The sequence below is a fragment of the Corvus moneduloides genome, chromosome Z, assembly GCF_009650955.1.
Source record: "Corvus moneduloides isolate bCorMon1 chromosome Z, bCorMon1.pri, whole genome shotgun sequence".
Lineage (NCBI taxonomy): Eukaryota > Metazoa > Chordata > Aves > Passeriformes > Corvidae > Corvus > Corvus moneduloides.
The window spans coordinates 1710055-1726246 of record NC_045511.1 but is presented as its reverse complement, the minus strand read 5'-3'; the positions used below and the strand labels follow the sequence as shown (position 1 = coordinate 1726246).

General features: G+C 40.6%; 1 protein-coding gene across 13 annotated transcripts in view; it reads right to left on the bottom strand.

The window, feature by feature from the left end:
* The window catches only part of DYM (dymeclin), a 212054-nt gene that overhangs the window by 162738 nt on the left and 33124 nt on the right, over positions 1 to 16192 (bottom strand). For all 13 annotated transcript variants that reach the window (XM_032095580.1, XM_032095567.1, XM_032095568.1 and 10 more), the window contains 2 exons: positions 7174 to 7299; positions 4975 to 5117 (listed from right to left, as the gene is read on the bottom strand). In XM_032095580.1, the coding sequence (XP_031951471.1) occupies positions 4975 to 5117; positions 7174 to 7299 (269 nt within the window). The remainder of the gene's footprint in view (positions 1 to 4974; positions 5118 to 7173; positions 7300 to 16192) is intronic.

Sequence of the window (16192 nt, the reverse complement as noted above, 5' to 3'; positions counted from 1 at the left end):
AGGCCCTGCCAGGGGCTCTGAGCTCTCCCTGGAGCCTTCTCTTGTGCAGCTGAACACCCCCAGCTGTCCCAGGCTGGCTGCAGAGCAGAGGGGCTCCAGCCCTGGGAGCATCATTATTTCTTAATTATACTGCAACTGTTCTGGTTTCAGATCCTTGTCATTCAAAGTCCCAAGAACTTGGTGGAACTGGGGTCAAATGTCACCAGAAGTGCTATTGCTGTATAATCATTCTATACTCCCACATCATTCAAATACACGAATTAGATTTCAAGAAACAGAACACACACAATACAGTGCATGTCAAAGGAAGTGTCTAAGAGCTTGATAGTGAATACATCTCTGGCCTGCAGAGATTCCTATCAGACACAATATATTTCTGTACTAATGTGATTAAGGCAGAAGGCGAGTTTTTGTCATGAAAACATGAGAACTCTCAAAGGGGACACTGAGGCACTGCTCAGGCAGCAGCTCAACCTAATTTCAGACCAGCTTCTGTGGTCCTTATAGCACCCAAGCACAGATTTTGGGCAGGATGAAGCCACTCTGGTACCAGTTTGCTGTGCAGCCCTTGCAGATTGCCCCTGCCACAGCTACACAACCAGTAACACTCAACTACTTATTCTCAAAGTACCTGTGCTTGAACTGCAGCTGCACACTTTGCTCTGTGTCAGGCACATCTTCAGGGGAACTAAGAGAAAGGTTAAGGATCTGGAAACTACCTCCATCTTCCCATTCAGACAGGTGAAAATATCACAGTTACAGCGTCAAGAGGATGACACTTACAGACTGTAAGCAAGAAGGAACACAAACAGACAGAACTGGGGAAGAAAGCTCAAATGTACATTTCCATTGTGGAGGGCATGAACAGGCAATTAAGCATTGACTAAGCATCACAGATAGACACCAGATCTGTGACACATCACGAAAAGGATCTGGCAGGTAGAAGCAAGCAGAGTGAAGCATTTGTTAGCAGAAATAAAGGTTGGTGAAATCGTAAGAAATAACAGATACTTTGTTAGTACCTTTTTGTGTCTCTCTTCTTTGATATATTTTAATGTAGATATTACAAATCTGGCTACATAAAATTGAAGAGGAAAAAGATATTAACATAAAACACTAAATATTAATAAATAGTTTTCTTGTAAAGTTAAAAATTACCATGAAGACGCTTCTATTAACCAGAAAGTAGCACAAAAAAAAAAGATAAGCTATATTGTATATACTGTACATAAATCCCAGATGTACAACAGGATATCCTATGCTGAACAGCATAACGCACAGTAAAGCAGGTATTTGCCTGATATAAAGTCATTAATGGCCAGGAATGTTTGTCTAGTTCCGACCAAAGAGTACAGACATGAGAAAAAAAGCCATCACTGACCACTACACACTGAATTCTGCAATTTCTATTAATGCTACAACAGTACATTTGTGTGGCAGATTAGTTATGATGAGGACTTAGGTGATTAATGAAGCTGAATCTGGTTACTGACTCTGCTTCAGCTCCTTACAGATACAGCATTGTACCCCTCACATCTATAAACACCCAAACAGCACAAGCCACGTCAATTAGATCCCACTGTTGCAGTAACTCCTTACTTCTGCCAGATGCATTAGTGTCTGGGATTGTTTTTAACAGCAAAGTATAAACTGGATCAACTATTTCAAAGGAAAACATTTAAACTGACTTATTTTTCAATAGCCTTGAATAGCACTATCATTTCTCTGTCTTAGCACATCATCTGCTTGGCAGTTCCTCACTCTAACAAGGATTTTATTTTGCAAACAATAAAATGACTAATTAAAAAAAATTGCTTGTCCACAAAAAGTTGTCTCAACTTAGTTGACTGTAGACTATGAATTGGCAAATGTTAATAAATCTCAAGAAAAAAGAAGAGGGCACTTAGAGCCAACAAAAAAACTTGGGTTTGATGCTAAGTTGGTTCAATGTGCTTTGTGAACCAAGAATAATTAATTTCTAGTTTCCAATAAATGAGTTTCTAATATCTAAACTCTCCTTCCATGCATATTGATGTCATTTATGCTTCACAACACTGCCCCAGATCTAGCGGCACTTTACAATTACTTTGCACACCTACTGAAAGACCACAAAGACAAAGCAAAGTTGACTCAGTAGAGAAAAATCTCCTTTATGAAGTTACAAAAATAAATACCATTATTTTTCCCCTCCTTCCAAAACCACCATTGTTTCTTTAATTATCGGAGCATAACAGAATTGGCAGGACAATCCAATCCAGGTATTTTATATCCAGGATGGAGAAAGGTCCTTGCACAGAGGCAACTTGGATCCAGTCAGAGGCCAAACCAACAAGTAATTGGTGTGAGGATGTTGGCTGTGTGGTTTCAGAGCTAAGGAAGCTCATGAGAGGAAGAAAAACAGGCTACAAAGGATGAAAAGCAGGAGAAGGTTAACTGTGGGAAAGGGTAAAATCCTGCTCATATTGTGTATAATTATCACTCCTGCTGAATCACAAGGAAGGAAAAGGAGGGTGGTTCTTAAATACGGTGCTTGTAAGAGTTTGTTGATCTCCTGCCGCAGTGCAAGTGACTACAAAACATGAATAACATTATACATGATCGTGCAGATGACAGTGGTATCAAGTTAAATAATTAACAAGTATAATAATTATTTTAGGCCTCAAAATTTCATACTGAAAATAATTTTTTTTTAAACCAGGCTCCTATCTCCTTTCATCCCAAATAGATTATATTTAGACTACTTCAGTAAACTTACTTTAAGTATTATGGAGGTATTTAAAAGGCACTGAGCAACACAGAAGTGAGTTTTCAATTCTTCCATTCTTTTTTCAATCCCTCTTATGTAAAGATTACAAAACACACAAAAGTAATACAATACAGAAATCAAATCAAAGTTTTCCACAGCTGTTCATTGTTTAAAATTCACTTCTGTTTCCTAACAGATTATCAACTCGTGTTGCTGCATTTTCATTTGTGCTGCACTCTACCCATGTACCTGATGCTACACGAACCAAAGTACTGATTTGCTAAGAGTTAATTCAGAGATAAGATAGGCAATTATGCCATTTACTCCACAATCCTACCGTGTCCAAGTTTCACCTATAGTCCAACATCATATATAGGCAAATAATTTTTAAAAACCTTTCAACCAACCATCTGGGCATGGATAGAAAAAACATTTATATTTTCTAACAAGACGTGGTACTTCTTTTTTCCCTTTTCACAGGCAGGAAATTAGAAAGCTCTTTAAAAAGGCTCCTCTTCTTAAAGCTTTAAATGAAGACACTTAATTTGCTGGGCAAAGAGATGGCACCTCAGGTACTCATGAAAGAAGCAAGAAAACAAGCGTAGGCGTTTGCCAAGGTAGTTGCTAAGGGAATGGTTCAAGAGGAGTGAAGGAGGTGGGAGTGTAGGAAGAGACAAGAACAGATGTAGGCTGAAATTTTAAGACTTTGCATTAAGAAATGGAAACTTGATATACAACAAGTAAAAAGTCATGGGGGATACGATGTGAGAAGTGTTACAGAAGGAGGCTGGAGTGGTGGCAATATGGATGGATTTCCAAATCAGTCAAGTAACCAGAAGAGGGGAAGAAGTGTTTTGCCTGTGGCTGCACTGAGGCAGAAAGACACTAGAGAGATCAGAACTAGTAATAACATAAATAACAGCAATTATTCAGGTAATAACAGGTACTAAAATATGCAGTAAGAACTGCAAAACTACAAACCAGATACTGAAAACTGCTTTAGAAAAACATATTAAGAGCAATATCCCTTTGCAATTGAAATGAAGGAAAAGAATATACCTGACGGGACTCGAATAAAGGAACTGTAAGGAACAATTTAATTAATCTGGCGCGTGTGTAAGTGAATTGCGAAACAAGGCACTACTTCGTGCTGGGTTTATGTCAGGGACACAACCCAGGCGCGGCCGCGGCGGGTGTTACCCGGAGCGCAGAAGGAGCTGAGCGCAGCAGCCGTGCGCTTTTACTGCCGCCGTGAGGAGAGACGCGGGCACTGCCACCGACTGCAAATCCTGGCAGACCCCTTGCGGCCCGAACTTTAATATTCCCTCAGGAGGCTGCCAGTGAATGGATTTCACAAAAGAGCTAAATAAATAGTATCGGTTTTAACAGCAACTGACTTGCAAAGTGTTCTCCAGTTTATCGGGGAGAAACAAAATAATATCTACCTTTGCTGTTAGCACTGTATTATGTTTTATTCTTGTTTGGTGGAAAAGAAAAAACCTCTAAGACGGATTTTTATATACCAGTAAAACACATCTGGTGTGGGGAAGGGAGCAGCCACCAACCAAAACAGAGTATATAGTAAAATAAAAATGAGAAACCTTTTTCTGAACAACAAATGGCATCAAGTCTTTGCTATTCTTCAGGCGGTATTCCTCTACAGAAAACAGTCCACATGGGAAAGGTCAGAATCTAGTCATACTAATCAGGAAAAAACATTAGTCAACTTACTGGGAAAGGCACACTATGTTACAAAAATTCCTATCTAGGTTGCTCCCTTACATCAAAGAACCCTCCTGGGACGGACCCCGTGAGACCACCTAGCCCAACCTTTTGCTCAAGCAGAGCCACAGAGCAGGTCACCATATCCACTGAGTTATTGTAAAGAATAAAATATGCACATAAAACTATTTCTTACAACATTTTAAGTAATTTGAAGTATGTGATTCATCAAATAGGGCACTAGTTGGTTGGTTGAGGGTTTTTTAATGTGTCAATAAAAAAAAACAGGGACTATGTGATACTTTTACCATCTGCTGTCCTGCAGGTATAATTGCTTCAGATTCTAACACATCCCAAGATGGGCCATGCAGGCCTGTGGATAGCTTTTTTACACCAGTGTCACTTGCTGAAAAAGAAATGGGCTACAGGTGTGTCTGCAGGAGAGGGCACACAGAAGGCAATACTTCATACGGTCTGAAGTACAATTTATAGAAAATCAGACTCACTTGCCACCCCAGATGCAATTCCATAGAGCAGTCCTCCTCCATCTGTTTGCTGCTGAAAAGCATGGGTCCCTGGAGGAGGGCTTCTCTCTTGTCTAATGAAATTATATAGCAACGTTTTCACAAGTCTGCTGGTGTATGGGAGACTGGAAAGAAAAAAAAAACAAAACAGCTTTAGTTGACTCACAACTCACAAAAACTGGCACAACAAAGTCCAGGTAAGGTACAAAGGCTAGTGTTTGGCATTAAACACGGCCAGTAACTCTCCCAGAGCTGACCAGACTGGAAAGGGAAAGAACACCAAGGTCTTGCCCATGCAAAGCTGCCCAGACTTCAGAAGGGGTCTGCAGGAGCATCTTCCACAGCAGAATCATGGAAACTGCCTTTTGGTTTTTGTTTTTTCAATACTACTTTTAAGTAAACCAGTTAGTTTGTAGAATCCTTGTATTCACTTACCTCAAGACACAACTGGAAAAATATTTATGCAATGGAAAGAAACACTTTATTTGTTCAGTTTTTACTCCATGCTCTGGTTACACAGAACAGGTAACAACAGCATCTCTCCACACCCAACCAGTCTTAAATGCCTTTTCACACCTCAAGGATTCCACGACTCTATGAATTTCCAAAGATCAATGAAACAACCGACATCATTTCAGTGAATCTGAAAAATGCCTGTAGAATTTGTTGGGTTTAACTGAAAAGTTACAGTATTTACAAAATGGAGTAGCATTTCCACAGAAACAAAGAGCTGGTTCCCATCCCCATCTGATTTAGAGCTGAAAAGACAGGAGCTCTGTTACGATGTACTCTCTAACCATCTGCAGAAGCCCAGAAGGTAAGGGGCTAATGTGCATGTCCCAAACACCGATAGCTGGATGGTGTGGAGCCAACCAAGGATTTTTGGGAATAACAGCCAAGGATTGTTGGCAAAAACACACATGAGAAAGACCACGATGTGGCTGGAGAAGGGGCCTTATGGAGGAAGGGCAGCTTTTCTGGGATAAACCCCCTGGTTGTGGCTCCTGCAGAAAAGCACAGCCCGGCTCAGCGCAGGCGCCGGGGTGAGGCTGAGAAGGGCCAGGGACCGTAGGGGCAAACAAGACCATCCAAGACCCCAAAGCCTCCAACCCATTTCCAGAAAGGTCTGAAAGAACTGACTGTGAATGAGAACTGATTTGCACAAAAAGTGAGAAATGTCTCTCCAGGGAGGGGAAGCCTCAAAGGTGCCCCAAAAAGCCCAAGGCCCCAGGACCCATCAGCTGGATCAACACTGGAGCCAGGGCTGGTGATCTCTCTCTTTTTCCTTCTTTTCTCTCCCTTTCTTTGATCCAGTTCTCCCTCTCTCTCTCTCTGTGTCCCTCTCTTTCTCCCTTTTCACTGCCCCCCCCCCCTTTATCCAAACCCCACTGTACTTACCCTGGGATATCAGGGACAAACACACTGTTTTCCATGCCGAATGTGTAATTTACTAATAGAACTTTGCAGACCCTCTGACTTTTGTCATTCCTTTTGATCATGAGCATCTACAAATCCTGGGTGCCCCCTTCTCCTTACGGTGGGACATCACACCAGTACCCTCCAGCTGTTCACACTGCTCTCAATTCCCAGTCACCAAATTCCCACATCTCTCTCTAGAGGCCGGGAACCTCCTACTCCCAAATCAGACCTCTTAGACCACATATGAACTCTTCCCTCAAATATTCCCCATTTTCCCCCAAACCCTCAATTCCTTCAGTCCAGAGACTGAAGTACCAGGACACCCCACAAATCCTGACGTTCTGGCTCCATCCTGCTGCTGTTTCTCCGTCTTCAACTTTCCAAGGCCTGCTACTTATCTGCATGGCAAGAAAGCTCTAGCATTTCTGAGGGACCTGAGTTCTCTAGGCTGCAGTGCTACAAGACTCATTGCTGAATCAAAAAAACATCCTGAAAAGTAAGTGCTGTTTTAAGTTAATGAAACTATCCTCAAAATACAAAAATTATTTCCAAAATAGTTTTACTGAAGACTGGGCTGTGGGATATCCACCTAAAACCCTCCAAGAGCCTTTAGAGATGTTTGCTTTTCTGTTTTCTTCCTTTTGAGCAGAACAAATTTTCTACGAACATAACATTTTGCTGCCTTCTGTTTTCAGGTACAAACAACCTAAACAAGAGACCCATTTGGTTTGCTCTTAGGCAACACCCCAGAGCAGGACATACCATCGACCATGCATCAGGTATTTGTGAATGATGCTCTCTCGCAAAATCTCTTTGTGGAATAATTGGCAGGAGAGGAACACAATGAGAGTTGTCACGGCTTCCAAAGAAATGCTGTATGTAATATCTCTGCAGAAAAAAGGGGAAAATTACAGAGATTAATCTACTGGGTTGTTTACAAGCTGATTTCCAAGAATACTTGGTAGCTTCACCTGAAGTTATACACTGTGTAGCACAGAGAGTTTCAATTGGGAACATGTAAACAACAAATTCAAGAAAACCAGAATCATTTCATACCAGAAATGGGTTGTTTTTCTTAGAAAGAGGCATTTTTTTCATATGCTAAAAGACAAAACAATGTAAAAAGAAGTATTGCTCATAGAACTCAAGTTGCAATTGATATACTTCTTCCTAAAAATAATAAATATCTCTCAGAAGTGTGTCCTTTGTATCATTAAACAAAATTGTCACAAAACCATCATGCTAAGTGAGGAAATGAATGTCCACCTAGCTCCATCTGCCAGGAATGTAATACACAAATGCCAGTTCAAGTGTACAAAACGCTCAGGGTATCAGGATACCACATATATTGTTCAGTTTTAAATGGTATTTTTTGAGGTAACAGGGAAGTAGAAAGTTTCAAGATATTACAGATAATCACAAAGAATGAGCTGCAATGCTTAAATACTGACAGTTCAGCAAAGTTCATTTAGCTCAGGCTGATTAGGAAAAGCTGTGCAGCAGAGTGGATGACAGGCACACTATTAAAAATACCTTGTGTTTTCTGTTCCCACCTCTGCCTATAATGACTTTGTTACAGATCTTGTTTTTAAAAGGGAGAGAAAAATGGCATTTGCCTCCTTAATCAGTAACAAACTGCAGACTTCAAGAAACCTTTTAAAACACAATGAAGTAACTTGGACATGAACCAGTATCATTCTTGCTTTCAACCAAACACCATTTTTACGTCCTCCAAAAGGAGGAACTTCATTTGGTGCAACAGCACCATCCTGAAGTTCATTAGAAATATTGTTATTAAGTATTATTATTGTTACCACAAGTCCTTTTAATGTTTCTCCCACTGCCACTACTTAATTTCCACAGTATGCTTCACAATCCAGTATTACTAAGTTACAACAGTTTCCCTGCAACAATTACCAAGGTTTTTTGACCTGGGACCTACTGGAAACTCAAAATCTGTTTATTATTGTCAAATGAAAATATTTAATAGTATCGCTATTTCAGATTTTTAAAAAATCAAAACACTAAAGAACAAATCAGCATCAATGCTGTTTAATCAGTGGTGCTAAATTTTTCTTCGTTACAATGTCACCTTCCAAAAATTTTATTCTCAACAGTTAGAACAGGTATAGGCATAAAACTAAGCGCTCTTTCCAACAATGATGATTTGAGAACTACAGTGCAATCTCCTGAAGCAAAATCAGTTCACGCCAGAAAAAAATAGATTTTCACTAGTCTCAGGATCAGAGCTGGTGTGCCCCACTGAAACAGACAGGATTTTATTTAGAAGAAATCAGTCTAATTTTTAACACATTCAAATAGCTTAATATTCTCAAGTGTGCTGCCAGGTATGTTGTAAATAACATGCATTACTGTGAAGTGTGAAAAGAAGAATTTCATGCATTACAATGCACCGACAGCTTAAATTAAACTCTTCTGCAGCAGCTCCACGCCAGAGTTTCTGCAGAGAGTGCAGTTATTTACTCAAAGTCAACAGCAAACTGGAATCACAATTTCCTGGATCACAATCCACAGAACCACACCACCTCTGATACAAAAATGTTTTTAAAAGTGAAGGTTGTGCAAACTCACTGTTTTTCATTTTCTCTCACCTGATTTGAATACTTGAACCCCAAACATTTGAAGTTATGGGTCAGGAAGAGACATATCGCCTAAGTAACATTTTCCTGAAAATCATGATGTCCTTTTGAACTACTTTTACTCCCTGCGAGTTACCTGACTTTTTGCCCACTCCTGAGGAAGTTCGCCAGTGTAAATGCTGGTAATTAGATCAGGCCAGAGGTTACACTCTGATCTGGTTCCACTGCAAATTCACCTCAGCCAGAAGCAAGGTTGCACTAGGAACAGTTCCTGCTCCCTCTCCAAACCAGGGGCACTGTGCAATCCACCACCCACATGCATCCCGTCCCAAGCAAAGCAAAGAGGACTTGTATATATACATATCAATTATCAAAGGTTCAGCCACCAGCAAAAAAAAAAAATTAAGAAATGTTTTTCTGTCAAAATAAAAACAACAGTTTGGAAAAACACTTTTTTGATATTACAAAAAGATATATTCAGACACTTATCATTATGACAAAGGCTGAGAATACAAGAATATTGTCTCCTACCCCAAGGTGATGAATGAAAAGGGATATAACTTCATGACATACTACAATATGCACTGGGTCACTATGCAGAGAAGAAACAAATTTTGGGGTCTAGTATACTTTTTCTCCATTTCAATTATTCATTCATTTATTTTTATAATAACTGATACAAATGGAGTAGCAAATTTGAGGAAATGTTACAAAATGATCTTGTTTTGATAAGCATCAGCATAAAATAATAAACAAAGAGGTTACTGTACTGTATTAAGTACATTTTGTGAGGAAAAAAATCTGCTTTCAATATCCTTATATAACTCTGAAAGAAAATACAAACAGAAAGGTAAATTCAAGCAGCCCCACTTAGTGAGTTATTTTCTCTCAGTTCAAAACCCAGACAGGGCACATTTAACTGTAGAAACACTCCATTCAAACTTGTAGAATCTGTTCAAATTAAATCTGCTCTGACATAAACACAACCAGGGTCCTGATATCTGGGGTAACCCCTCAGGTCCAGTCAGCCTTAATTTATCAGCACAAGGATAAAGCTTCGGAGCAAAATTATTTTCTCCACCAAGGGTCAAATGTACAGTTTTCTGAAACGCAAGCATTTCTAAAGGGTCACAAGAACTACCAGGAACCTTTTTCAACTTCAAAGAAAATACTGTTTGTTTATATTGAGAGACTATAGAATAGGCAGTCTTTTTTTTTTTTATTTTATTCAAAGATATCGGTCATATAGTATGACTTTACATGGAATTTATGCTGATCTCCAACTTCCCCTGAAAACTGTTTGCTTGCAGATAAGGAGGAAACTAGAAATAATGAACTCATGTATCAATTACATGTCAAAATTATTTAGCTAGTTATTTCAGAAAGCCAGAATAACTGCATGTTGTTTTGAGCTTCTGTGGCATTTTTTTTTTCCTTCTCAAGTGTCTTACAAAACAAATAAAAAATCCACAGATAGAGCTCATGTTCTGCATAAATGGACTCCATAAAGCAATGTACCAAAACATGCAGAGGTCTTCTCTCTTTCTCCTTTTGGATTTTCTCTTTGGGGATTCATTAGTTATTCTCAATTTTTTCATCTTATTCTCTCTCTCTCTCCTTTCCACAAGGAGATATATTCCCATAGCAGGTTGACAAGCTAGCAGATACTATAGGTCTGTCTCTCAAAACATGCATCTTTCACAAGGAAAGAATCTTGAGACAGACCAAAGTCTAGAAATCATGGCAGTCATTTCTCTCCTGCATTTGGGTTCTCCTCTTATCACACGTAGCTGTCCTCCTGGTATCACACTTCATATACAGTGACATCCTTGGACCGGATGGAGCAGGTCCAGGTTCTCACATGTGACAGCCAAGTTAAAACTGATTTCTGGCAACAGACCTTATACATAAACATTTTCTGTGAGGAAAAGACACATCATATCATATCTATCTGAGATTATGTTAAATTATGGATTCTTCATAGAATGAAGAGCTCCAAAATGCAAGATTCCTTGATACTAGCATAACAAATGTGTGCATGTATTTAACACGTGTTTAGTGTCTACCTTTCAATGAAAAACTGATATATCAATGGATTCCTTCCAAAAGCAAATGATGCCAGATAATTTCAATAAAAACTTTTAAATTAAACAACCATGGAGATGTTTGAATTATAGTAATCTTTAGATAACAACTCATTAAATCAAAAGACAAAAATTAGAATCACAGAATGGTTTGGGTTGGGAGGGACCTTAAAGCTCATCCAGTCCTACCCCCTGCCATGGGCAGGGACACCTTCCACTATCCCAGGTTGCTCCAAGCCCCGTTCAGCCTGGCCTGGGACACTGCCAGAGATGGAGAGTCCACAGCCTCCAGGAAATAAATTCTGCTAAATCAGCACCATGTTCCATCTTAATCTGCTTTGTCAAGTAGGTAAGAGAGATTGTGGGCTCATCTGGGACCACTATAGCCCTGGCAATACCGCTTTAAAGCAACACTGCGTTTAGACTTAGAGTAGTACTGCTTTAGAAGAAATTGGTGCAGTACCTAATTCTTCCAGGATATGGACTGGAGAGAATATCACTTCTCTTCTGGTCTTCCACCAGGAACATACATTGTAGTTGATTTATTTTATTTATTAACTTTGGTGGCAAACCTGTAAATTAGAATCATCAAATCCTAGACTGGTTGTTAGAAGGGACCTTAAACCTTATCCACTGCCATTTGCTGACATGGACAGGAACACCTTCCACTAGACCAGGTCACCCCAAGCCCCACACAACCTTAGCCTAAATACTGTTTCCAAACTATGTAATCACCCCACACAGAACAAGAACTATGGTCCTGTTAAAACCACAGCTCCCCAGCATCCTGGCATCTGCTTTATCCATTCAAAACCATGTGGATGACCTCCTATCAGCATCACCTACCAAGAACTTCAACAATCTACCTATGTGTCACCATCCTGCTGCTGCTGGCTTCTCTCCAAGGCCAAACACCACTCACAAGTGCTTTCTGTACTCCCAATCATTCAGCTTTGTTCCCTGCCCGTGAGAGAGGTCTGTGACAGAGGAACCAAGGTGAAGTACAGAGGCACCATAGAGGAAAATCCCAGCTATGGACTCCAATTAACACTCTGAAGGCACATGCTGTTGTAAACACTTTAATTACTCAGTGAAATGCAGCTATTTCTATATCAGCACACAGAGGCTGAGAGCTCATAAATGATTTCACACCTATAGAGCAAACATCCTGAACAGTCAGAAACCAAACTCCCTCCAAATTTCAACTCCTACCTCTAGACCAAGCCCCCTCCCTGTTCAAATATTTTCCTGAACTTTCACCCAGCCAGAGCTGTCTACTCCGAGTATTAAAAGGTTAAAAGGTAACCCATTTTCTAATTTAGGAGAGTTGCCAAAAGGGCTGATTCATACAAAAAAGTCTCAAATCATACAGGAACCAGGTTTCATTTCCCTGCTTCCTGAGGGCCCACCAGAAAGGTGAAAGAGGAGTCACCACAGAGAATAGGATCAGTTTTGAAAACTGAAAAGCAAGTACAATATCTGGCTATCAGCCTCAGGACACAAGTACAACAACTCAAAGAGAACATAATCTTTCCTCTTGGAATCATTCCTAATTTTACACTCACTGATGGCACATATGCACTCTGGCAGCTGATAATGGTCTACACTTACTACAGCTGACTCCAAACATTTGGGAGATGTCCCAAGGGGGCACTCAGCAAACACTGACTGGAAGCAGAAAGCATCTCTGACATTTCGTACTGCATCTGCCCCACAGTGGGTATTCTCAACTGGGAGGACAATAGGGTGAGAAAACAAAAAATCCCAGAATGGTTTGGATTAGAAGGACCTTAAAGCTCATTTCATTCCACCCCCTTCCACTAAACCTTCAAGCGCCATCCAACCTAACCTTGGACACTGCCAGGGATCCAGGGGCAGCCACAGCTGCTCTGGGCACCCTGGGCCAGGGCCTGCCCACCCTCACAGACAGCAATTCCTTCCCAAGATCCCATCTGTCCCCTGAAGCATCAACAATATGGAAATACTCTAAAGGTAGTACCTAAAGGATTGACATGACAGCATGACTCAAGAGCCTTTTTTCACAGACCTGTTCCTAAACCCTTTGAGACTATGTGACTGTGTACATTTTCACCTCACTGACATTTAGTTCTTCCCCCTATGGATTAAAAATACTAGAAGTTCTGGACTTTTAAATGTTGCACAGAGAAACTGTATTATGTACTATTTACTTTTTATGTCACAAAGTCTTGTTACCAATATCCACTAAAACTAATTAAAAGGCATTACTTTTCTAACAACAGAACACAAGAGAACAGCCCAAATTCCCTAAAACTGGACAGCTGCAGTGACTCCCAGGTGTAGTTTCCAATCCCCAGGAAAGAGATGATGACCCAGGTGACCAAACAACTACATTAGACCATCAGAGGGTTCTACACAGAGCCAGACCACAGGAATCACACCCTGCATTTCAGTGATGCAGCCTAAGTGAAAGGCAGACCCGCTCCACAGTCTCTCTGTGTCTTGGCTGTTGAGACCCAAATACCTGCACAAACAGGTGTTTTTCAACACCCACCATCTTTTGTGAAAACAGGGCTGAAAACCATATCAGAAAGCAGATTATTAGGAATTTGATACACAGAACAATATACGAAAAACTGTACAGACTTCTGATGCTATGCTCTGGGGTGAGGAAGTTTGCTACAAGTTAAAGCTTACCTAGTGAATGGATAGGTCATAGAGAAATACTGATCTAAGTCTAAAATAAAAACTAGAACAGCGTAAGAATATGTGATACAGATAAGGTTTTCCTACTCAGGATATTTAGACACTTAAAACACTGCACATCTACCATCAGAAATAATGAGCAATTAAGAAAATCTTCCAAATACATGAATACATTTTATTTGCTGCACCATCCCAAGGTGCAGCAGCAAATAAAACTCCCATTATACGAATCAGATCCCTCCTAAACAGAGCACAATAGTCTTAAACTTTGAGGCTCATCAAAGTGAAGCAACACAAATCTCTCTCAGTTTGCATGTTTTCGCTACCTTCAACCTCAGTTTCAACAGATGGAAGTTCGCCTTTGATGATGAGACAAAGTTGCCAAAAATGCAAAAGTCACATAGCTTTCCAAATAATGGAGCTACTACAATCTTGATAAAAATTCCTTGAATAGACTCTTTTAAAAAAAGCACTATTCTGACCTATTCTTTTGAAAGTAACAAAAATATTTAAAATATGGCACTTCTGAGCTAGAACAGAAAACATTTTTTAATCTCTCTGCTGCTCATAACTGGCAAGAAAAAAAGCCTAAACATTTCTCATCATCTGTAAACGGCACCTTTCCTACACTGCAGTTATTTTGTAGAGCTTTATAATCAATTATACTGCCTTTCTTCCTCCTACATTTGACTTTTAAGCTCCCATAAAATGCAGCAAGCATCCCTAAATGAGTCAAAACATTGTCAACATTTAAATTTCCAAACAACTAAGACTGCACCCTAAAACAACCATAACTAGAGAAAATAAGGGAATTTAATAGAAATATCAACTAACTTGTACTGGCACCACAGGGTGCTACTTAGGAGTGATGTAACTAGATCACAGTATTTCATTTTTCCTCCACATGCATTTATAGTTTTTAATGAAGTGGAAATGCACTGATAACAACCAGATGTTCAGTTATGGATACCAGCTCTTAACAAGCTGCTGAAAGAAGCCTTTATAATTTAAAGCTTTGGGAGCTCCATCCTGCAACAAAATGTTAGCAATAGTTTCTACATAAAAGTCATACAATTAAATACTAACATTGTATCTTTTTGCCGACTATGCAGTTCGAATCATTAGTGTACACTCTTGTGTGCTAACATTAGCAAAACCAAAGAAAAAGCAGAGTATCCATAGCACACTCAAGGGAACCATAAATCAAACATCAACATACAGTAACACAAGTGTTATAAGGGACTGCACAAGTCTAATTGTTGAAAACTGTACTTTCTATAAAATTAAATCTGAAACTTTTATCCCTGGCATTTTGTACAATGCAGCACAGCCCGTTTTTCAGAAAGGTAATTCAAGACATTTTTAATAACTCTCAGACACAGCATCACAATGTTGCAGAGTCCCAGAGTCCCTACTGCAACCTATTTCTGCCTTTAAGCACATTTACCTTTTCCAATACAAACTAACTTTAAGAAAGATTTTCTTAAATTGCCTGTAAAAACTGAGACACTCCCAGAAATGCTCTGCCTCCCGGAAAGGCTCTGCAGCTTTTCCCAACAACAACAAAAAAGTTATGTTTCATAATAAGGGACAGAGATTTGACAGTTATCTTCTTCCACATCCCACATCTTCCTTATTAATTCTGAGAAAGACAATCCACCTGCAATTTCGAAGTATGCTGCAGGTTGTTTTGTAGGCAGAAATGAGCTTATTCTGCCAAAGCTGATAACTAGAGCAAGCTCAGAGGTGAGTGACATCTGCCCATACTCAGGAAAAGATTGGAGCCTTGAATTCAGTATCCCTGTCAAGCCCAAACTCTTACAATTTAGAACCACAGAATGGTTTGGGTTGGAAAGGACCTTAAAGCCCATCCAGTGCCACCCCCTGCCATGGACAGGGACATCTTCCACTATCCCAGGCTGCTCCAAGCCCCATCCAGCCTGGCCTTGGACACTTCCAGGGATCCAGGGGCAGCCACAGCTGCTCTGGGCACCCTGGGCCAGGGCCTGCCCACCCTCACAGACAGCAATTCCTTCCCAAGATCCCATCCAGCCCTGCCCTCTGGCACTGGGAAGCCATTCCCTGTGTCCTGTCCCTCCAGGCCTTGGCCCCAGTCCCTCTGCAGCTCTCCTGGAGCCCCTTTAGGCCCTGCCAGGGGCTCTGAGCTCTCCCTGGAGCCTTCTCTTGTGCAGCTGAACACCCCCAGCTGTCCCAGGCTGGCTGCAGAGCAGAGGGGCTCCAGCCCTGGAGCATCTCGGTGGCCTCCTCTGGACTGGCTGCAGCAGCTCCAGGTCCTTGTGCTGTTGTTCCCCAGGGCTGGGGCAGCTCTGCAGGTGGGGCCTCCCCTGAGCAGGGCAGAGGGGCAGAATTCCCTCTCCCCTGGTGCCCATGCTGAGGATCAGCCCAGGGCAT